A 24,734-nucleotide genomic window follows, 5' to 3' on the forward strand; every position below is an offset into this window, starting at 1 on the left:
CTTATGTTTGAATAAGTACAGTATTTTGAACGCCTGGGTCGATATTATGTCAGGGTAACCCATTGCTGCGTCAAAGCTGTGGCCCCTTGGACAACCCCTTTTTAAGCAGAATTGATATTTAAAATATGTCCCAGCCACCATTACTTTATTACAAGAGTACCCTACTGGTCCAGGGACAATAATTTAAAATAATAATAATTTAAAAATTAACTTGAAAATAGTATAACAATGTTGTGTAATCTATAATACTATAGACACAGCCAGTTTAACTCATTGAAAGATTTATTAGTGATGAAATAATTATTTTATAATTGTATTGGAGTCTTACACACATGCTATAGGCTACAGTTAATCTGAGTTGTGCATTAATCTGAGTGGTGACAGCTATTATGGGAGTGGCTTGATGTAGCAGGAGATGCAGATAACTTGATCTCTAAACTTTAATGCTATCACATAAGTGTAAATCTGCTTCAAAGATAAAATTAAATGAATTGCTAATTACAACATTGAAATAAAAATGTAAAGCCTGTACAAATACTAGAAATCATGAATATAAATAATTGGGAATCATGTATGAATCATGAATTACAAATAAATTAAAAACAGTGCACATTTAATTTAGGCTATCTATTAGCCTATACCATTTACGTAGTTTTGTTCGTTTGGCTGTTTCCTTATAAAGATATTGAAATTTGTCAACTTTTTCGTCAGGTGTCTTTTTTAATGATATGATGTCATTACGTTACTGTGCGTTCACACCGCAGGCGGCGAGAGCGTCAAAATTCGCTCTGGCCGCCCTGCCAACGACGCTGTAGTAAGATCCGTTGACGCTCTGACGATCGAACGTTTGGTCTTGTATTTCTTGTATTTGTACATGTTTGCTAAAGAAATAAACCAATAAAAACCATTTGTGTGGTGTGTTTTTTGTGTCCGTGGTTAAGTGCTAGTCTAAATGCAGTTGGTCAAATTGGTGTTGTTTTGAGCAAATTAATTGCATTCCCGCTGAAAAACAAGCGTTCTAGCGTGAAAATGCTTAGGAACTAATGTGGTCGGAACCAAAGTTTACAGGACTGCGTTCTCTGGACTCCGCTCAAGCGGAGGACTTCTACTTTCCGATTGGTTGCCGCCCAACCGCGTCATAGCTCATTACCATAAAGTTGACCTGATTTCAACTCTCCTCGACGCTCTCGCCGTCCAAGCCGCGCCGAGCCGCTCTCGCCGCTGCTTGCCGCTGGCTCACATTGAAAATGAATGACTTCCGGCCACTTTGACGCTCTCGCCGCCTGCGGTGTGAACGCACAGTTACTGTCTTGCCGCCAGCCAATCACTGCATTGCTGATCGCGGTTTCGAGGATCGATTCATCTGCCCTTTTCGGGGAACACGAGAACGCGCAGTAATCTTAGACAACTTAATCCAGATATTTTAGTCTAATACGCAAATTCGTTTGAACAGTGGCGGTTTTAGGCATGGGCGAACGGGGCAGCCGCCCGGGGCGGCATTTTTTCATGACACGTGGGGGGCGGCACAAGCACTTGGAAAAAAAAATCATCTGCGCCGCTAAGCGGTTTTCTATTATCTATCATATTATCTATCATATAACTGTGCGGGAATTCAGTAGCCCCTCACTGCAGAACAAAAGATCCAGGGGGCGGAGTTGGATCCACATCCAGGGGGTGGAGATTGGTAGGTTTAGGGGTGGAGATGGGTAGGTTTAGGGGTGGGGATGGGTGGGTTTATGGATCAGGGGGTGGAGACGGGTAGGTTTAGGTCTATGTAAGGTGGGAGGAGTTGGATCTAGATCCAACTCCACCCCCTGGACCTTGTGTTCTGCAGTGAGGACCATCTCCGGGAATTGGCAAATTGGCGCCCCTGCTTGTTGAGAAGGTACCGAGCACAGAAGCTGTGTGAGAAGTGGAAAGGGGAGGGGGGTGCGGCCGCGGCGGACAGTTCACCTCTCTCAAATTAGTGGGACAAGTGGGCTAAAGTCAGTCACACCCAGGGGCGCGGGAAGTGGGGGTGCTGAGGGTGCTGTAGCACCCCTGTTTTTATGTGGGCAACTGTTTAATTGTTGGGAATATAAAAAAAAAAAAAATCGAGTGTCTATTTAAGTGCAAATAGCTATGTTGCTGGCAGAGGCTATTTACATTAACTCCACCCACAAATGTATGATTGGGATAGTCAAATATGCAAAAGACGGTTACTAGTTGTTAGATTCAGTGGTGCAGATGGTAAAGTTTGCAATACACTTCTTTTGACACGATTGACACGAACTTTTTTTCTCGCGTTTTAAATTTCAAATCACATCAGAAAAGCATTTATTTTTTAATAAAAAGAAGGAAATAATCAAAAAGTTGAACAAAGTATCGGGTAGGGTTAGGGTAGGTGTAGAGAGGGCTTTTGTCCCAATAAGGTGGCATCCATTTAATAATTAGAAATAAAATTACAAAATTACACTCAATAAGTTATTGCATACTATTTTATACTGTATTACAATGCAGAAGTGCAGATAATTACCACTATTTTTGCAATAAGTAATGTTTTTCTCTAATAATGTTTTTCGCCATGTTTTTATTTTATTATAACATAGAATAAATAGAATCTAAAGCTATCTGCACTGTGTAGATAACATATCACTAAAGAATACTGCTATTTTCACTTTGTGGTTTAGTCTTGACTTCTGGTCGTGAGTGACAGTGCTGGGGGATGGGAAATCTGTTGATTGTCGAGTGCCAAATAAACACAGTGTTTATTATGTATATAGAGTATATTTATTTAAGTTCAGATAACTTATACTGTTTTGTGCAGAATTGTGTTTTTCATGTTGAAGGATTTGTGCAATTGAGAAATATAAGCTTGTCTTACACTTATATTGTTATAGTAAAACTGTTTGTGCAAAATTTTTTAGCCAAAAAACCTAAAATTTTTTCAGGCCCAGGTGATATGTTCACTTCATAAAAGCATGAAACTTGGTACAATTGTACAGGTTAGGGCCCTGAACATTTTCAAAAATGGAGCCATCGAAAAAACACGTTGTGGTTGCCATGGCGACCATTTTACTTTCAGCCTGTAACGGAGCCGACAAGACATGAGGTGTGAGGATCCATTTGCAAGCATTTATTAGAAACGTGGTCACATACAGGCAGGGTCAAACATTAGTTAACAGGTATGTTGAGGACAAGACACAAGAGTATTCCGAGGGCATGCGGGGGTCATCGATCGGCGAACAATATCCAAAGGGCTTGACAATAGGGGTAATCCGAGTACACAAGCAATAATGCAAACAGAGTCCAAAAGGCAAGACGAAAGGGCAATCCAAAAACACAAAAGCAATAATCAAAACACAGATAAACAGGCTTGGCAAGACTAAGATAAAGAAACTAGTAAGGCTCCGTAAAGTAGCTGTCAGCAAAGACTGTGATAACCACTAAACAATACTCGGCAATCTGTGCGAGGAAGTCTATGGTTTATGTAGGGTGGGTGATTGTGTGATAGTTCTCAGGTGTGAGCGTGTGATTGATACAGCTGTGTGCAATCAGTGCAATGGATGATGGGAATTTTAGTCTGGTGAAAATGCAACAGTAGTGTGGTGCAAGAGTCCATGTGGTGAGCAAATGACCTCTGGTGGTGAATGAACAGAAGTGCATGGGCAGGATTCATGACACCACCATAACCAAATTATGTATTTTGTGTCAAATCTCCTGAACCAAACATGGTAACACAGAAAATGTATGTATACCCCTATGTTTTGATGGTCAAAGATTACAATGATACCAAATATAAAAACATAAACTTTCCAGGTGAAGAGTTAATGGTGAAATCAGCAATGTGAGAAGGAAATCACAGTGTCACAACATTTACAATAGTCCATATTATGGCTATTAATTTTTTCTTTCTTTGATAATTAGCTAATATTTTATTCAATAGTACAATAAAATATTGTTTTAATTAATTATTCGATCGTTACTGGGTATTTCGTTTCTGGGTACTCAAAGCGCTTTACATGGAAGGGGGAATCTCCTCAACCACCACCAATGTGCAGCACCCACCTGGATGATGATCCCTATTGTTCCAGAACGCCCACCACACACCAGCTTAACTAATATTTTAGTTAGTTTTCAAGAATACAATCATACATTTCAGAGATATAAAAAAATATCATCTTAAGTAAGTGTATTTTTCCTTACCTCTCAGGCAGAGTCAGGTAGGCGGTAGTATGTTTCCAATATATTCTTGTTCTCTCTCAACAACGCTCTAACATCACACACAGACGGCAACGCAATCTTGCTAAGCTGCGTCCTATCTGCACCTCATCTGCTGCACCTCTCTCGTTTTCTGTGGGACTCTGGAATTGTCAGTCAGCTGTCAACAACCTTCATTCTGGCCATTGCTTCTCAGTCTACTCTTAGTATATTGGGCTTGACTGAGACCTGGATTCATCCAGAAGATTCCGCAACCACTGCTGTTCTCTCTAACAACTTCCCTTTCTCTCACACCCCCCGTCAGTTTGGAAGGGTACTGGTCTTCTCACTTCTAATAATTGGAAATACTCAACCCACTCCTATGCAATAAAAATTATTTTGAGTTTCAAGCTAGTACGGTAACAGCTCCTGTTAAACTCCATATTGTAATGATTTACCACGTTCCTGGTCAAGTGGGCACCTGGGCTGCTATCCTCATTCTCTGTGAATGGCAGTCCACTTGTAGTCTTTGGTGACTTCGAAATGCATCTTGAGAAGCCTTACACTACAGACTTCAACTTCCACTCATAGCTTCATTCAATCTCAAATGGCTTACCACCACAAGCACTAACAAATCAGGCAACCAGCTTGACTGACACTTTATGAACCACGTTAACTTCTTGTCAAGACAATATCTAGATCTCTGGAGTTGTGTGAAGTTCCTTCCTGCTTCAAACGCTCCACCATCATCCCCGTCCCAAAGAAACCCAAGATAACAGGACTTAACGACTACAGACATGTGGCACTAACATCTGTTGTCATGAAGTCATTCGAAAAACTGGTTCTGGCTTATCTGAAGGATATCACTGGGCCCTTACTGGACCCCCTGCAGTTTGCTTACTGAGCAAACAGGTCCGTGGATGATGCAGTCAACATGAGACTGCACTTCATCCTGCAGCATCTGGACAGACCAGGGACTTATGTGAGGATCCTGTTTGTGGACTTTAGTTCGGCCTTCAACACCATCATTCCAACACTCCTCCAGACCAAACTAACCCAGCTCTCTGTCCCTAGCTCTATCTGTCAATAGATCACCAGCTTTCTGACAGATAGGCAGCAGCTAGTGAGACTGGGGAAATTCATGTCAAACAGCCGCTCCACCAACACTGGTGCCCCTCAGGGATGTGTTCTCTCCCCACTGCTCTTCTCATTGTACACCAATGACTGCACCTCTAAAGAACCCTCTGTCAAGCTCCTGAACTCTCCACTCACCATCATAGACAGCACTGTGGCTGCAGTGGAGACATTCAAGTTCCTGGGATCCATCATCTCTCAGGACCTGAAGTGGGACACTCACATCGACTCCATTGTAAAAAAGGCCCAACAAAGGTTATACTTCCTTTGCCAGCTGAGGAAGTTTAACCTGCCGCAGGAGCTACTGAAACAGTTCTACTCAGCCGTCATCGAGTCTGTTCTGTGCACATCAATAACGGTCTGGTTTGGTTCAGCTACAAAATCAGACATCAAAAGACTACAGAGAACGGTTTGGACTGCTGAAAGGATTATTGGTGCTCCCCTGCCCACCCTCCAAGAACTGTATGCATCCAGAGTGAGGAAAGGGGCTCAGAAAATGACTCTGGATCCCTCACATCCAATTTATCCCCTTTTTGAACTTTTGCCATCTGGCCGGTGCTACAGAGCCCCAAATACCAGGACAGCCAGGCACAAGAACAGTTTCTTCCCCCAGGCAATCTACCTTATGAACAGTTAAATGTTCCCCACATTCAGGGCCGGCGCTAGCTATAGGCAGAGCAAGCGATTGCCTAGGGCCTCGGGATTTGAGGAGGGGCCTCCATAACCATAACATCCGCTATATGCTAGTCCACCAGTCAAGACGGGCAGAAATACTAGCCTCATTGTTCATTGGATATAATCGAAATGTCACTCATCTACAATTAAACCAATTAATGTTGCTGTTTGAAAGCGGGTCCCGCCTTTTGGATGTTTGCGTAACGAATCCTTCAGGTGCTGCAAACTATGCGATGCAAATGGCTAAATAGGCACGCAAAGATAGCTCCTAATGCAGGTGTGTGAGTTGTTGTCATCTATTTTAGAGTGATTGCAATGTCTTCTAAATATAAACTTGTTCTGTCAATCAGCGTGATTTCTGGAAAGACCATTCACTGATTTATTACGAGTTTAAAAGTGTGCGAGCTCCGCACGCCCAGACACGACACTTTGAATTTGCGCGTTCAATGAATGGCATCGCGTCAGGAGCTGACTAGCAAAATAGCTACAAAAGTAAAAGCAGAGAAGTTTGTATCAAGGTTAAAAAGCAAACACACTAGAATGTTTTTTTTAATGGTTCAAAAACATTGATGTCATCTTCTAAACTCGGCTGATGATTAGGATTACTGCTCTAACATTTATAATTTCAGTTTCAACTAACTAAATTACTTTTTTTTTCCTTAGTAGCGACCGTGTCTTCCTGTTCCACTTGATTTGTGTATATATATGTAATATTTAAAGTAACAATGCAATACATATTATATTATTGATATGAATAATATATCCGTAGTAAATATTGATTAAATGGGATGGGGAAATCCTGCCCAGACCCAGCTAGGAAAGAAATGATAAAAGCACTTAAAGTGGTTTTCTGTAACTGTGATTAAATGAAATTAAATAGCTAAATAATAACAACAACAATAACATCTTCATCAAACAAACAAACAAACACAAAAAAGAGATTACCTTAGATAAAGTTTGATTAATATGTATATACAGTACCAGTCAAAAGTTTAGACCCATTACTATTTTTAATGTTTTTGAAAGAAATGTCTTATGCTCATCAAGTCTGCATTTATTTGATCAGAAAGACAGAGAAGAAAACAGTAATTCGATTTTTTAATAATCAAAAAATCCTGAAAAAAAAGTATCACATGTTATAAAATAAACATTAAGCACTGTTTCTAATACTGATAATAAATCAGCATATTAGAATGATTTATGTAGGATCATGTGACACTGAAGACTGTAAGTATAGTAAAATAGAAAACTATTATTTTAAGCTGTAATAATATTTCACAATATTTTTTTTTTCTGTATTTTTGATCAAATAGACTAAATCCACGCTTGATGAGCATAAGAGACTTCTTTCAAAAATATTTAAAATAGCAATGTTTCCAAATTTTTGTACTGTATAAGTAAAAATATACAAAACTTAATGATACATTTTGTATAAATAAAAAGGTTAGAATCATATTTGTTTCAAGAGCTTTTTACTGGGGGTGGGGTGGGGGCTCCAACATGAATTTTGCCTAGGGCCTCCTAATGTCTAGAAGCGGCCCTGCCCCACATTATGCAATAAAAATGTGCAATAACCTTATATTTATTTGTTACCACCTCCATCCTAGCACATCCCTGCATCTCATTCTATTCTATTCTATCATCTATAGCACAACTGTACATACAATTTATTTATTTTTCAATTTTTGTCTATTTAAATATGAGTATTTTTTTATTGTCTGTGTGTTGTTGTCTCTGTGTACTGGAAGCTTATGTCACTAAAACAAATTCCTTGTATGTGTATGTGCAAGCATACTTGGCAATAAAGCTCTTTCTGATTCTGATTCATGATTCTGAGAAGGCGGAACGAAGGTTATCATTCTATTTAAACCATTAGTGATTGTCATCCTTCGGCCTCATAGATTCATAGTTATATTCATAACTTACGTTACGTTAGTAACCGGAGCGTTAGCCTGGTAAGCCCTGAGCCTGGTTTCTCCCAAGGTTTTTTTTTTTTCCTCCATTTCTGTCACCAATGGAGTTTTGGTTCCTTGCCACTGTCACATAAATAAAGGTGACTCGACTAGTGCAGAAGTAAAGTTTATATCCACATATTTATAACAGTATTTAAATATATATATAAATATGAGGCAACTTTTTGATGGAGGGATCTGTGCCCCAGTACTGATGAAAAACAACATTACATTTATGCAGACACTTTTATTCAAAGGGACTTATATTGCATTCAAGGAACACATTTTGATTTCCCTGGGAATCAAACTTATGACCTTGATGTTGCTAGAGTCATGATCTACTGACTGAGCTACAGGAAGCCGTATTGCTATTAAGGAAATAATTTACCCAAAATGTAGATAGATTTGGAAACATTTACAACACTTGCTCGCCAATTGCTCCTCTGCAGTGAGTGACGTCAGAATGGGAGTCCAAATAGCTCATAAGAACATCACAATAATCCAAAAGTAATTGAAATGACTCCAGTCTATCAACTGATGTCTTGCAGTGAAAAGCTGTGTGTTTGTAAGAAACAAATTTATCATTAAGGCATATTAACTTGCAAGCTTCACTTTGCTTCTTTCTCCAAATATATTTCAATATAGGAAAAACTCATCTACATCTTGGCTGGCCTGAGGATGAGTAAATTTTCTGCAAATTTTCATTTTTGGGTGAACTATTCCTTTAATAAACTATCTTAGTTGTTGACTATGCAGTATACAAACAGAGAGGATGGCATAAAAATGAATAAAGGAATGCAATGCAAAACAGAAATAAAATTAGTAGTGCCATAAACTTTTTTTTTTTTTTTTCCTGACAGAAATGTGATTGATATCATCAGTTCATGCCAGTTAAGAATCCTTCCATTTGACTTGACATTGTTCAAAACAGGGTTCGGGGGTTGCTGTCCATCCGTACTCTGGAGTTATGGACTCATGTAAGATGTTTGTCTTATTATGGATGTTGCTGTCGTCCACCTCCACTGGAATCAAACTAGATGGAAATGGTTATGTTGACATTGTCATTGCAATCAGTTCAAAAGTACCTCAGGATAACAGACTTATTGATAAAATCAAGGTGAATACGTACTTTTTTTGTCTATTTAACAAACTTCATGTACTTCAATGATTTTAGAGGCTTTTAATTTTTTAAAAACCTTTTCTCATTTTATCTTTTCACTTCTGAAAGGAGATGATTACTGAGGGGTCGTTTTACCTTCATGATGCATTAGATGAAAAGGTCTATTTCAGAGAAGCTACAATACTAGTCCCACCTCAGTGGAATGGTACAAACTTTACCAAAGCAAGAACGGAGTCCTTTGGAAAGGTACAGAGAATTATGCCATTTTATCTTGCCTGCCAAATATTGTTCACAAATAAATGACTTCACTTGCATAGGATGTTTCTCAGACCATTTCTATGTGAAATGCAGGCCAAAATAAGAATTGATAATCCTAATCCAGCATACGGTGTTGAACCATACACTAATCAATATGGTGAATGTGGAGCTGAGGGAGAGTACATTCATTTCACCCCAGAATACCTCCTGAATGATACTTTTATTCAGCTGTATGGATCAAGAGGTGAACATTGTTTATATTCCATCAACAGATACATTTATCATGAAATAAAAGAAATAAAAGAAATCGGAAAAGTCTATTAATTCAGTATTATGTTTGTTTTATTAGCAGTTTTCTTGTTTGTTTGCAGGAAGGGTCTTTGTGCATGAATGGGCTCATGTGAGATGGGGCGTATATGATGAACACAATAGAGAAAAGCCATTTTACCACTCTAATGGCCGTATTGAAGCTACAAGGTGATAACAAAAAGAAAGCATATGATTTAAAAGGATATGATCTCCTTGGAAATGATCTCAGCCATTGGTTTCCTGCTTATCTTTAGGTGTAGCAAAAACATTGAAGGTCAGTTTTATGAAGTTACTGCTGGAGGATCTCTTCAACAGTGCCGCATTGATCCACAAACTTCACTACCTACCAAGGGGTGTATGTTTTTTCTGGACAGAAATCAAATCACAAACAGCTCCATTATGTTCTTACCGGGTCTGGATCCCGTAAGTATTGATTACACACACATCCACAAATGAATATTTCTACCTATAGTAGTAACAAATATCATCAAACTATGAGTCGACTACATGCATGAGTTTTGGTCATAGTTTTAGTCATGCAGGGATAGCGGTCTGGATTAAAGGGATCACTCAGGGCCAGAGAACCATAGCCAACTATGAAACATGTAACAAGAGCAGCTACAGTGTAAAAACAACTGGCAAATGAACAAGGAAAACACAGGGGTGTTATACAAAGGTAAAGGAACATTTTCTAGGTAGGGCTTTTCTAGGTAAAATCCAACAATTTTAGCAAACATCCCAATATGATTAAATGCTAAACTGTTAAAGAAAAAGTTTAAGAAAAACGTGTACATGGAAAACATATTTATATTTTGAAAGCTTGAAACATATTTTACATAAAGATAATTGTTTTACCAAGTTCAGAATTAAATTTGAGGATGGTTACTTTTTAAATTTTCATAATTCATAATTTATGTATACAGTGCAACAGCAAATACTGTGAGGAAAAAAAAAAAGATTCCATTTGTTTAGAGCTTTTATGTGTAACATGTCAATCTACGATAACAAACAGGGCCACCTGGGGATGCAACAGACCAAAATACAAAAATAAAAACTTTCTGAATGTGGCGAATGTGGTGATCTGAAAGCGACTTTACATCATCAGTGAACAGTTCCTCTGTCAGAGTGTCTGATGCTCATATGTACATAAACACCACTAAGCATTGCAAACTCCTATAAAACCCTCATCAGACATGCGACCAGTGTTGGGTGTAACGCGTTACTAAGTAATTAAATTACTTGTCCACTGAAAAAGTAAAGTAAGGGATTACTGCTAATTTTTGGTAATTGAATTACAGTTACTTACAAAGTACTTGTGTTACATACAGTAAATAATTTCAACAGTTCTAAAATCAATATTGAATTAGAAATCTAAATTTACCGTCTGTAACAAAGTCAAATGGGTAGGAAGGAAGAGGACGAGGTCGGCTAGGCTGAGACTGGGGTTTTTATTTACTTTTCCAAAAACAACAGAAAGTCGCGCTCTCAGCGCTCAACATAATCGTGCAACCGCACGGAAACAGTCCTGCTCTCCTGAGCACACGTCACACTCGCACAATCCCCAGATCACAGCCTCCAGTCCACAGTAGCTCTCTCTCCTCTCTGACGTTCCCAGGTGTCTTTTATACGGTCTCCCCACGCCACTTACTGGAATAAGACACAGGTGTTTGTCATTTGCACTTGACCCACTTACTCACCGCTCGTCTCCCAGCTCTCTCTCCCGCTGCAGACCTCGCTGAGCCACGCCCCCCTCGCCACACCGTCTAAAGATAAAATTTAATGCAGTGTCTTTAACCCTCTGCGCACCAGCACGTTCACTTTTAGTTTTTCCTGATTCACAGAGAAATCTTAAATACTCAGATACAGATAAGACTAAAATAAATCGAATCTAAAAAGGGCCTACTTTTATTTGTGTACACTGACAATAACAACAAAACATCTTGCTTTTGCAAAATAAACAAAACAAACAGGGTGCACTTTCTGCCGTCTAGGTCTCTGTGAGCAACTTTCTACGTATCACAAACTCAGCGAGAGACATGAGAAATATGTCTATAGAAAGCTTGAAGTGTCTACTTTTAACTGAAAGAATTCAAAACGAAAACGAATATTATCTGATTATGTAATCCGTATGAAACTAAAGCGAGGCACAGTCTTTCCCGTATATGAAGCTTGAAGTGTCTACTTTTAAACTGAACAAATTCAAATCAAAAACGAATATTCTCTGATTATGTAATCCGTATGAAGCTAAAGCTATGTACAGTCTTTCCCGTATCTGATCACTTGAAGTATCTACTTTTAAATTGACACGGCTTTATTCAGCAGAGAAGATCATTTATGTAATTTATTCTTACCTTACCTACATTACTCAACGTGTTATTTTTACATTAAGCAGTATGGATTTTACTAGTTGGGCTTTTCCTGAACATCTTGCCAAACTGAAATGTATTGTACTTTTCTTAAGCTTTTTTGTTATTCATATATTTTGTTATTCAGAGTATTTCTATTTGTTAACCAAAGAAGGCTACATTTTTTATAAGAAATGTTTAAGTATTACAGTTGTTTTAAAGCTAAAAGGCTAAATTATTCTATGTTTGACTTAAATTGAAAGAATAAAAAGTTTAATTTCTATTAAGGTTTATAGGGATTTTAAGATGTAGCCTAATTAGCGATTTGAATAATTAAGTTACTTATTGTTTTCAGACAGAGTAATAATTAGTAAAGTAATTTAAATACAATATTGATGATGTAATTAGTAATAGTAATGAATTACTTTTTGAAAGTAACTTACCCAGCACTGGTTACAGGCATGCAAACTTTGGAGGAAAAACTTGAAAAGTGCTTTTTCCCCATTGGCTCATAATGCAACAAAGATCACTAAAGTCATCATATTTTACTAATAGACCTACAAATCTCTGTGCAAACATAACATATTGATGTTGCCATCTGAAGTAATTTTATTTATCTTTTTTTATTTTTTGCCTCAAAACATTCATTTCATAATGTTCATGAAACATGCAGATGGTTGCTCTGAGCACATCAAATATTAGATGAAGTGAGTCATACTGTTTTTATCCACTTTTTACTTTAATATTTGGTATGTCCACTTTTTGCAGCAATTACAGCAGCACATCTCTCTGGCATAGTGTCAATATATTTCTTGAGAACCTCAACACTGTTAATGCCTCATCAATGTTATCACATGCCTTCTGCAACTCAAGCCAAAGGCTTTCTTTTGAATGTAGAATAGATCTGTCCAGTTTATTTTCCACTTGCCCCAAATTTGCTTGATGGGGTTGAGGTCCAAACTTTGAGGGGGCCAGTCCACCATTTTCAATGTTCCAGCAGATTCCTTTCATCACAGGTACTGTAGTTCCAGCAATAGTTGGGTTTATGGGTTTTCATTTTATGGGTATTGCAATGGCCAATACAACAAAAACAACTGAAACCTTCTAAATAGGCCAAGTTTTGCCCACCACTGTATGTTTATCTTTCTTCAGAAAAAAAAAAAAAAAAAAAATAATAACAATCAGAAATTTGAACCAGGGACCTCTGGTTGAGCTGACACGGAATGGCCCAACTGTAGGTAAAGTAATTTAAGGTAAAGACGATTACAATTGCATACAGGAACATGGATTAGACATGCATGAATATTAATGTAACTTTATTATTAATGAGAAATAAACTGTGTATGTGCGCTTTCGGTGCACTAATAGCTTTTTGTACAAGCACATTTCAGTGTATGGTCGCATGCAGTGTTGGGTAAGTTATTTTCAAAAAGTAATTAATTACTATTACTAATTACATCATCAATATTGTATTTAAATTACTTTACTAATTACTCTGTCTGAAAAGTAACTTAGTTACTCAATAAGTAACTTAATTATTCAAATCGCTAATTAGGCTACATTTTAAAATCCCTATAAACATTAATAGAAATTAAACTCTTTATTCTTTCAATTTAAGTCAAACATAGAATAGTTTAGCCTTTTAGCTTTAAAACAACTGTAATACTTAAAACATTTTTATAAAAAATTTAGCCTTCTTTGGTTAACAAATAGAAATACTCTGAATAACAAAATATATGAATAACAAAAAAGCTTAATAAAAGTACAATACATTTCAGTTTGGCAAGATGTTCAGGAAAAGCCCAACTAGTAAAATCCATACTGGTTTATGTAAAAATAGCACGTTAACTAATGTAGGTAAGGTAAGAATAAATTACATAAATTATCTTTGCTGAATAAAGCCGTGTCAGATCGCCCTGTTCTTCTGAGGTTAATTCCTGATAGCAGTACTTCTTTCAAAAACGATGAAATTTAGACGAATCTTGATTTTTATTTATTTATTTATCTATTTTTTTGTATCTAGATGAGGGTGTTTGCGCGCAGGTGACTGCATACAATGAGTTCAGATACAGGAAAGACTGAACCTCGCAACTTAGTTTCATAAGGATTACATAATCAGAGAATATTCGTTTTCAGTTTGAATTTGTTCAATTTAAAAGTAATAATAAGTTTTATTTATATAGCGCCTTTCCAGAGCTCAAGGACACTTTACAATAAACATCAGAAATGGGAGGAAAACATAGAACAATAAACAGAAAGAAAACAACATCAGAAATCCAAAGAGTAATATACAACATAAAACAAGTAAACAGAAGTTAACTTAGAAAGATAACATTCTGAAAACAAGTGAGTTTTGAGCAGCGATTTGAATTCAGACAGGCTATTGGCAAGACAGAGTGATCTGGGTAGAGAGTTCCATAATTTAGGGGCAACAACACTGAACGATCTGCCCCCCCATGGAAGAGAGGCGATATTGAGGGATGGTGAGAAGGCGAGAATCAGAGGACCGCAATGAACGTGGTGGAGAATAGGGGTGGAGCAGATTGCAGAGATAGTAAGGGGCCAGACCATTCAAGGCTTTAAAAGTAAGCAGGATAATTTTAAACTTGATGCGATAGGCCACTGGTAGCCAGTGCAGATCAGCTAGATTAGGGGTGATGTGGGCTGAACGCTTGGTGCGAGTGAGAATACGAGCGGCTGAGTTTTGAATATACTGTAATCTAGCAATAGTGGTAGCTGGCAAGCCAATGACGAGGGCATTACAGTAATTGAGACGAGATGAGACAAAAGCGTGAATGAGAGTTTCTGCATCTTTGGTACTTATGAAAGGACGGAGCTGGACAATTCGTCGTAAGTGAAAAAATGCCAATTTAGAGAGAGAGTTAATATGATACTGAAATGAAAGAGATGGGTCAAACATAACACCGAGATTTCTAACGATACTAGATGGAGTGATTAGAGTGCCAGTAATATCACAAGTAAAGTCAGCGGGAACTTTGGTGGTAAGTGCTGGAGTACCAATGATGATGATCTCAGTTTTTTCCATATTTAGTTTCAGAAAATTAGAGTTAAGCCAAGTTTTAATATCCTGCACGCAAACAGAAATTTTGTCGATTTGGGTGGATAGGGAAGGCCTGCATGACGTGTAGATTTGGATGTCATCAGCATAAAAATGATAGCTAAAGCCGTGACACTGTAGTATCTGACCCAGTGGTAAAATGTAAATAATAAACAGCAAAGGCCCCAGAACGGAACCCTGGGGGACGCCTTGTTTCAGGGGGGCAGTAGGGGATCTGAAATCCCGAGCAGAAATGTAAAAGTGTCTGTCATATAGATATGAAGAGAACCAGGAAAGAGCAGTACCAGATATACCCACAGCCGAAAGTCGAGAGATGAGTAAATCATGAGAGATAGTGTCAAAGGCGGAACTGAGGTCTAGTAACAGAAGTAACGATAGAGAGCCGGTATCGCAAGAGAGTAATAAATCATTAACTACCTTTACAAGGGCAGTTTCTGTACTATGTTTTGGACGGAAGCCTGACTGAAATGGATCAAAGAAATGATTTGCCACTAGGAAGGACCGAAGCTGGGCTGCTACAGTACTTTCCAGTAATTTAGCAACAAATGGCAAGTTTGAAATGGGACGATAATTGGATAAAACTGAAGGATCGAGATTGGGTTTTTTGAGAACCGGGGTAACTGCAGCAATTTTAAGTGACTGAGGAAAAGTAGTAGTGACAAGCGATGCATTTATGAAATGAGAGATAGGTGCAGAAATTACCGAATGACACTGTTTTAAGAGAGAAGTAGGAGCTGGGTCTAGTCGACAGGTAGAGGAGTTGGATTTAGAAATAAGCTCAGAGACAGAGGAAGGATTAGTAAGAGAGAAGTAGGATAGGGAATGTAGACACTTCAAGCTTCATATACAGGAAAGACTGTGCCTCGCTTCAGTTTCATACGGATTACATAATCAGATAATATTCATTTTCGTTTTGAATACTTTCATTTAAAAGTAGACACTTCAAGCTTTCTATAGACATATTTCTCATGTCTCTCGTTGAGTTTGTGATGCGTAGAAAGTTGCTCACGGAGACCTAGACAGCAGAAAGTAAACCCTGTTTGTTTTGTTTATTTTGCAAAAGCAAGATGTTTTGTTGTTATTGTCAGATTTCAAATTCAATATTGATTTTAGAACTGTTGAAATTATTTACTGTATGTAACACAAGTACTTTATAAGTAACTGTAATTAAATTACCTAAAAATTAGCAGTAATCCCTTACTTTACTTTTTTTTTTAAATGGACAAGTAATTTAATTACAGTAACGTGTTACTTAGTAACGTGTTACACCCAACACTGCCTGTAACTCAGGAAGTATTCCTTGATGCTCTTGTAGATTTTGGGTCAATATCTTAAACTTTTATCTTGGCATCTTCATTTTTTTAATCCCTGTACGGTTCAGTTCCAGAGATACTGAAATGTCAATATGGCTGCAGGAGTACATTGTTAAATTTTCAACATTTTCAGTGATCAAAAACCAAACGTGGGTGTAACGGGGCTGACGAGACGAGAGGCGTGCTGATCCATGTGCAGGCTTTTATTTACAGGCATGGTCAAAGATACAGGCAGGGTCGAAACAATGGCAAACAGGTATGGCAGAGACAAGACAAAGAGTAAACTTAGGGCAAGCGTGGGTCGACGATCAGCGAACAGTATCCAAAGGGCAAGACAGGAGAGGGAAACCAAAACGTCAGCGATAGTCCAGGCAGGGGAAAACACAATCCAACAAAGGCTAGGCTAGGCTAGGCTAGGCTAGGCTAGGCTAGGCTAGGCAAACTAACGGGCTCTGTAGGGCAGCGATAGTGCATACGATACTCGGCAACGAGGGAGAGAATGTCCAGGGTTGAAATAGTATGTGTGATTAGTGATGCTGTGTGATCAGGTGTGCGTGTGATTAGTGCAATGAGTGATTGGTGACAGCTGTGTGCGTGTGATTGGTGAGATGGCTGATGGGAAATGCAGTCCATGTGATGTGTGGTGTGAAAGTCCATGTGGTGAGCGGGTGACCTCTAGTGGTGAATGAACGGGAGTGCAGACTAGATTCGTGACAGTGGGTCACTTTGCATGCTTATGATACTACTACTTCTTCTTTTTTTATTATTATTGTTTTGTTTTTTTAAGAGGAATGTCTGAATAATTAATAATGTTGAAACTAGAAATGTATCTCATTTCCTTCTGTCAAAACAACTGCATTGAACATGAGTGCCATAAATATTATTTTTCCAAAGTTTACGTGCCTAAATCTCAAGATGTATTAAAGATGTCTCGGTATGATTTTAGATTCTAGTTCCTAATGTACTTTTCTTTTGGAATCTTCATTTTCAAGTCCATATATCATTCAGTCTCAGAGATATAGGGACCTCAGTGAGGCTCCATATTCAGATTGTTGAATATTACCCACTTTCAGTAGTCGAAAACCAAATTTTGGTCACTTTGTAAACAGCTGATACTTGTTTTATTTAAAGGGTAATGTATGAAGAATAAGCAATGTTGAAACTAGAAATATTGCTTCCCTCTATCAAGACAATTGCATAGGATATACCTGTTTGAGTGCCATAAATAGTATTTTTCCAAAATTTGCACGTCTGTAACTCGAAGTATTAAAGATGTCTTATTATGATTTTAGAATCTGGTTCCTAAGAAACTTTTTCTTTTGGAATCTTGAAAAAAATCGATGTTACGACATTTGGTTTAAGCCTACGCTTATACCCATCACCACCTGTAAGCTCTTTCAGTAGCTGTGATCACTGTATAAGTATATTATTTTCCGAGTTGTGTTGTGGTAAAAATAGCAACAGGTAGTGCCAGTAGCTCATTGAGTGCAACCATTTCTCTTTACCAAAATAATGGCGCTCACCATAGTCCAAAAGACAGGTATGTTCAATGCAGTTGTTTTACACAAGGAAACGAGACACATTTCTAGTTTTATCATTATTTGTTCTTCAGACATTCCTCTTTAAAATGATCCGCATTAGGTTTTTGACCACTGAAAATGTGTATAATTTAACAATTTACTCCTGGAGCCATGTTTAGATACCAATATCTCTGAAAAAGAACCATACAGGGCCTTAAAATTGAAGATGCCAAAAGGAAAGTTTGTAAAGACCCCATATGTGACCTTGGACCACAATACCAGTCTTAGGTGTAAATTTTTCAAAATTGAAATTTATACATCATCTGAAAGCTTGTTATGATAGGACAATATTTGGCTGAGATACAACTATTTTAATATCTGGAATCTAAGGGTGCATAAAAATCTAAATATTGAGAAAATTGCCTTTAAAGTTGTCCAAATGAAGTTCTTAGCAATGCATATTACTAATCAAAAATGAAGTTTTGATACATTTATGGTAAGACATTTACAAAATATCTTCATGGAACATGATCTTTACTTAATATCCTAATGATTTTTGGCATAAAAGAAAAATCGATAATTTTGACCCATACAGTGCATTTTTGGCTATTGCTACAAATATACCCCAGCGACTTAAGACTGGTTTTGTGGTCTAGGGTCACATATCTAAAATCACATTTTACCTGCATGTAATTTGGTTCTGAATCTCAGGTTGTGAATCTCAGGTTCTGAAATTGGCATTTTGACCGCCCTCTACAAAATAATGGGCATTATTGACATTTAATATTTTGGTTTTCCTCACTATACATGTTTATCCTTATAAATAAATATTAGCAAAATCAAAAAAAAATGAGTCGGGAAAGTTTCTGAAGTTTAGTTGATTTGACATGGAATGACCCAGTTTTATACCGGGTAACTGACTGACAAGAAAAACCTGAGAACAATGAAGGGCAAACTAACAGAAAAACTATAAACTGACTACAAGAATGCACCAGAGGAAGTAACTTAAACGTCCTTACACAAGACGGGAAAACGAGACAGGAATCGTAACAGTAAATAAGCAGCAGAATGACAGCCGCCACGATATTTTAACTAAAAGTTGTGCTCACCATAATACCACAGGTCTAAAGAGAGAACAAATGCACCAGCACGAATAAAAGCATCTACAAAGAGTTCTTTCACTTTCTCACTTTCTTAAAATCTGCTCAGGTTTGCAGAAATGCAGAAAGTTGGTACTTTGAAATGATTTGAGATTACTCTGTTTAATCCACTTTTATTTATAAAGGAAATCCTGTTTTCAGGTGACTACATTTTGTAAAGAAAATGAGCACAATTATGAAGCTCCAAACATGCAAAATAAAAAATGCGAGAAAGCAACATGGACTGTAATATTTGAGGATTCTGTGGATAAAGACACACTTCGTTCTCTGAAACCACTGCAGTCCCCTCCACCACCACCATCTTTCAAAGTTGTTCAGCGAAAGCAACGGGTCGTTTGCCTCATCCTTGATGTCTCGGGAAGCATGGCAGTACGTGATAACAGACATTATCTTCATCTGAAAACAAAGATGCTACCATGACAACCTTTTCATGTTACCAATGCTTTGACATTGGTTTGATAAATTATTTTGAAACCGTAAGAAACAAATGTATGTTGTTGTTTTCACTCATTTTCTAGGGCTCTAGAATTCTTCAACAGCAACAGGCTGCCACACATTTCCTGCGGAACATCATTGAGGATCAAGCCAGGGTTGGAATTGTAACCTTTAGTACTTTTCCTTTTACTCTGAGCCGCTTGACTACTATTGACAGCGACACCACAAGAGAAAATCTTATCAAATTGTTGCCAAAAGTAGCAAGTGGATCAACAAACATGTGCTTGGGCCTTAGTCAAGGCTTACAGGTGCCAAATTAATTGTACTAGTATGGATTTTTATGTTTGTGATGTATGAAATATATAGAGTTTGTTCTATGTCAGTGATCCCTTTTTCTTCAGGTACTTCAAGCAGATAATGGGGATGCATTAGGAGATGAAATTGTTTTTCTGACAGACGGTCAGGCAACGGACAACATTGCTGGTTGTGCTCCATCTGCAATACAAAGTGGTGCCATCATACACACACTAGCTTTTAGTAACAGTGCAGCTCATGCACTAACAGAAATGGCGAACAAAACTGGTAAGTGATATCAGCACGATAAATAACTTACTGTATCTGTCTCAGTGTATATCATATAAGCGCCAGTTTATTATAAAATGTGACATGTTGAAAACAGGGGGAAAATTTTTATCACCCAATGATAAAACCACGTCTAACCAGTTAATGGACGCGTTTGCTTCGCTTACATTGTCAACTGGAGATTACACAAACGAACCAGTTCAGGTTTGTCAAGGTTTCCCTTATTGCCCGCAATACATTTATTACTCTGAGAGTGTAATTAATCATAGTCATTTTTATCATTTCTTTAGCTAGAGAGTGTTGGAGCAAGAACATCTGATTGGTTCAATGGGACAGTATCAGTGGATCAGACTGTTGGGAACAAAACCAGCTTTGTAATAATCTACGAAATACGTTTCCCTAGCATTTATATACAGTCACCAAGTGGCTTAATCTACACTCAGACAAATATGAGTCATGATGGATTGCAGAAAACCGTCACTTTAAACGTTTCAGGAACTGCAGAGGTATGATAACCTTTATCGACCATTTATTTATTATGTTTATAGCTCAAACCATTAACATTTAGGCCTAAATGTATTATCGTAACACAATAAAAGGCATTAAGAGTTTTAAATAAACATTCAACAACAACTTCAGACTAAGAAAGAGTTCAGGGCTGTTTCTAGCCGTTTTGACACCCTAGGCAAAATCGCTATTAGCCCCAAAGCCCAGTTTATTATCTGTGATACCATTATAGCCACTGGATGCTTGAATATCTCTATGTAACAATCCCTAGTTGCTAAGAAATTGTCATCACACATAAATTAATTTTATTACATTTGGATTTGGATACATGTTTAGATATTATCAATGTCTACTTTTTGACTTTATCTGTTTTTTTTCAATTGTTTTGTTGTTGTTGTGTCAGTTATTGCATTATTATTTCAGTCAAACCTATAAAACCCTTTGTTACCCCAAACTACACAGGACTATAAAAGCCTGATCAGGGACATAAAAGTAATCAGAATGCAGCTACTTGTTCTTTTATTACTTATTGACCCATGAATTTCCCCTTTAAACAATGTGACGCTCTGCCCTCTATATGTATGACGCTACTCCCTTTAAGCGCTGTTGGAAGCAAATTATTATTATTATTTTTTTTTTTTGGAATCAAATTAATTGATTCAGCATTCCGACACTTCCGTGACGATGCATTAAATTTGACAAAGCGGTTTAATAAAGTATGTATTGATCTTGTGAATTAGCAAATTTTACTACACCAATATTTTGTAATTGGTTGTAAAAGCTTTATATAGGAATATTACACGACACACTGAACCTTTAGCAATGCATTGGCGCAAAAACGCACACCTTTTAGACCAGTTTGACATGAAACAAATATTGCCTAAACAAAATACTGATTTTGTGCACTTTTTATGTACCAATATTTTAAATTGGCCTTTGAACTTGCATGGCAAAAAAACCCTTACCTTACCAAAACACTGACAGAACCCACTGATCTAATGGCATTGTTGAGCGCTCCAAATCCAAATGCAAACTTTGCATGCAACAATCAGAGGCAGAAATTGGGGCATACAAGCATCGTCAGAATGACAGTACTCTAGCCCAATGGTGTTGGGGGATCCAGTGGGGCGGCAATCATATTTCAGGGTGTCCGTGCCACTCTTGATCACGACCCTGTTAAAATGTAGTGGCAGTACGTGCGCTCATTGGCGCCCCCTTCAGCTGGTGGCACTCTAGGTGACCGCTTGGCTTGCCTATGCCTAGAAACGATACTGAAGGAGTTTATCACTGATTATTCAGCTGATACACTTACAGCAAACCCTTACTGATCTGGTTTTACTTTTGTGTTTGGTAGCCTGGGGACTGGAAGTACAGTATCCAAACTACAGTACTTCAGGCTTTGACTCTAACAGTAACGAGTCAAGCAGCACAAGCTGATGTTCCTCCTATCACTGTCAAAACCCACATGGACCAGCAGTTCAGTGACGGCACTAAACCCATGATAGTGTTTGCTGAGGTTAGTCAGAATTACAGGCCTGTCATAAATGCTGAAGTGTGGGCTACACTGGAGTCGGAAACTGGCTCCGTACATACATTACAACTCCTGGACAATGGAGCAGGTAAATTACCAACAATAAAGTATCAATTAAAAAAATAATAATAATAAAATAAAGTGTAAGGTACTTTTCCCAACTTTGGAGATCCATCTTTTACAGGAGCTGATGCTTTTCGAGATGATGGAATCTATTCCAGATATTTCATAAAGATGGTAAACGGGAGAAGCAGCTTGAAAGTAAGAGTGAAGAATCATGATGGACAAGCCAGATTTGCTGTCCTATATGTCCCTGGATGTGTGCTTAATGGTAAACCCTGAGATCATATCACATCTTATATATATGCTCTTATACATAATTCTTAAATTAATAACTTGGCAGGCTATTATGCCATCTTAAATAAGGTTCTACAATACGATCAAATAATATATATGAAATATATAACCAATCTACATTTATTTTCATATTAGATATTAAAAATATTATGACAAATTGTATTAATTAAATATTTAGAATCACAGAAGTATATCATCATACCACAAACTCTTCATGTGGTATGTTTGATAGCATTACAGGCTGTCCCGAATTAACACATTTTGTCAAGTGGACTTCAACAGATATCTTGAGCTCAGTGATTAGTGAGCAGTAAACATTACATAGGGACCATGTCAGCTGGAATGCAGTTTGCCAGTCATAAAGTTTTGTTGCTGAATGAATCGGTTTTGAACAAAACGTTTGTGTGAATGATTCAGTTCACTCATGAGGACACTTTATTGGTGTAACCTGCAGAAAGAGTCCATGAATTAATGCACAAACTGGAACTAACTGTTGTATAAATTGCAATATACTGTAATTATCTATAAAGCTGTGTGGAGAAAAAAAATATATAAATAATAATAATAATAATAATAATAAATTCAGGTGGTTCCTCTAATTTTAATTGTAGTGCAGCTGACCCCTACAAAGCCTCCCGTTTTTGAAGAACCACTTGACGTTGGAAATTTTACCAGAACAGACACCGGAGAGAGTTTTGAGGTGAAACTTTCGGGCACAACTCCACCAAATTTCCCTCCTAACAGAATCACGGATCTGATTGCTGAGATCCAGGAGGACACTGTGCTTCTCAACTGGACAGCTCCTGGTGAGGACCTCGACCAAGGGACAGGTAACGCATACAATTACTATACCAATCTTTAAAAGGTTTTTTATTTGTTTAACATCTTTGCTGACAAAATAAAAGTTGTTTTAAAATTGCATCATGAAATAATGTATCTTTAATTGTCTTGCACTGCATGTTTTTCTTGTTTTTATTTTTTGGGGTTTTTTTGGTTTCCTTTAAGCTAAATCCTATGAGATCAGGTGGAGCTTTGACCTTAAAATGCTTCGATTCAACTTCAGCAATGGACATTCAGTCAACACAACTGCTGTCTCACCTCAGAAGGCTGGATCAGTTGAAGAGCATTCATTCAATCTCAATATCACAATCCAAAATGGCACCACACTCTTCTTTGCAGTTCAGTCAGAGGACAAACAAAAAGCAAAATCTGAAACCTCCAACATTGCTCAAGCTTCAAAGATCCTCCCTGGTCCAAAACCTCTAGAAATATCAAACCCAGACATGAGCTTGACAGTTCTTGTCATTTCTTTGTGTGTGGTAACTATGGTCATATGCTTTATTGTTGTTCTAGTCATATGTGCAGTGAAACGCAGAAAACGCTCTGCTCAAAGTGATATGGCATTAATAATTGCAAATGAATGTTCAAACAATCTTCATGCCTAATTTGAACATAAATATGCACATCCAGCAGCGTTAAGACATAATCAATGCCATCAAACAGAATTTCTTATTTTTTTAATATTTTTGCAGCATGTGTAATCTTGCACAGATTATTAAGAAGGATTTCTGTTTTGTCTATCACATAGGATTCTGTGGATTGAATATAATGTCATAATTATTCAGTTAGGTGTACAATTATCCACTGTAATACAAAACAAATCCTGAACTCTCTGTGCCTCAATGATTGATTCTGCTTGGTGAAAGACGACCAGTTTCTAATTAGAAAACAGTAACCTTTGCTGCCTCGTGTGATTTCTGCTCCTGTGTGTGAATAACATTACATTGTGACCATGTTACTATAGTGTAACATCTAGTGTTGATTCTCATAGTTCCATTTTCTTTCTTTTCTTTTTCCAAATAAATAAATGACCATTTATTAAATGTCCCCGAAATATCTCCTTTTTACAGCATTTTCAAAACACTCTTAAAATACACTGTAGTAAGCCATTGCAGTATAGCCAGCAACAGTTTGAAAATACATGGTCAAGCCAGCCATGATATATATATATAGAGAGAGAGAGAGAGAGAGAATGCCCTGACATTTGAGATACTATTACAAGATTTCACGTTTTGAGATTTTTGTTGTACTTCTACCTGCTCCGGGTGTGTGTTCACGGTGTGTGTGTGTTCACTGCTGTGTGTGTGCACGTTGGATGGGTTAAATGCAGAGCACAAATTTCGAGTATGGGTCACCATACTTGGCCGTATGTCACTTCACTTTCACTTTCACTTTCACTTATCCTTTTTATGAGTTGGTGTTTTTGGCAGTTGTGCAT

At 37.6% G+C, this 24,734-nt stretch overlaps 1 protein-coding gene across 1 annotated transcript; it reads left to right on the forward strand.

The window, feature by feature from the left end:
- The first annotated feature begins 8,907 nt into the window (after positions 1-8,907).
- LOC131520592 (calcium-activated chloride channel regulator 1-like) lies at positions 8,908-24,467 on the forward strand. Its single transcript, XM_058744943.1, has 14 exons — positions 8,908-9,057; positions 9,169-9,306; positions 9,412-9,562; positions 9,690-9,795; positions 9,882-10,050; positions 19,186-19,413; positions 19,563-19,787; positions 19,881-20,061; positions 20,159-20,265; positions 20,352-20,567; positions 21,923-22,187; positions 22,284-22,431; positions 23,063-23,286; positions 23,462-24,467. The coding sequence occupies exons 1-14, from the start codon at positions 8,908-8,910 to the stop codon at positions 23,899-23,901; spliced, it is 2,748 nt and encodes a 915-aa protein (XP_058600926.1). The 3' UTR covers positions 23,902-24,467.
- The last annotated feature ends 267 nt before the right edge of the window (positions 24,468-24,734 follow it).

This window comes from Onychostoma macrolepis, chromosome 15 (genome assembly GCF_012432095.1).
Source record: "Onychostoma macrolepis isolate SWU-2019 chromosome 15, ASM1243209v1, whole genome shotgun sequence".
Classification (NCBI taxonomy): Eukaryota; Metazoa; Chordata; class Actinopteri; order Cypriniformes; family Cyprinidae; genus Onychostoma; species Onychostoma macrolepis.

Excerpts from the sequence above, each read along its gene's own strand:
- LOC131520592 (XM_058744943.1), top strand. The coding sequence starts at position 8,908 with ATGGACTCATGTAAGATGTTTGTCTTATTATGGATGTTGCTGTCGTCC. Across the intron at positions 20,266-20,351 it reads ACACAAACGAACCAGTTCAG|CTAGAGAGTGTTGGAGCAAG; the intron begins GTTTGTCAAGGT and ends TCATTTCTTTAG. Across the intron at positions 20,568-21,922 it reads ACGTTTCAGGAACTGCAGAG|CCTGGGGACTGGAAGTACAG; the intron begins GTATGATAACCT and ends TGTGTTTGGTAG.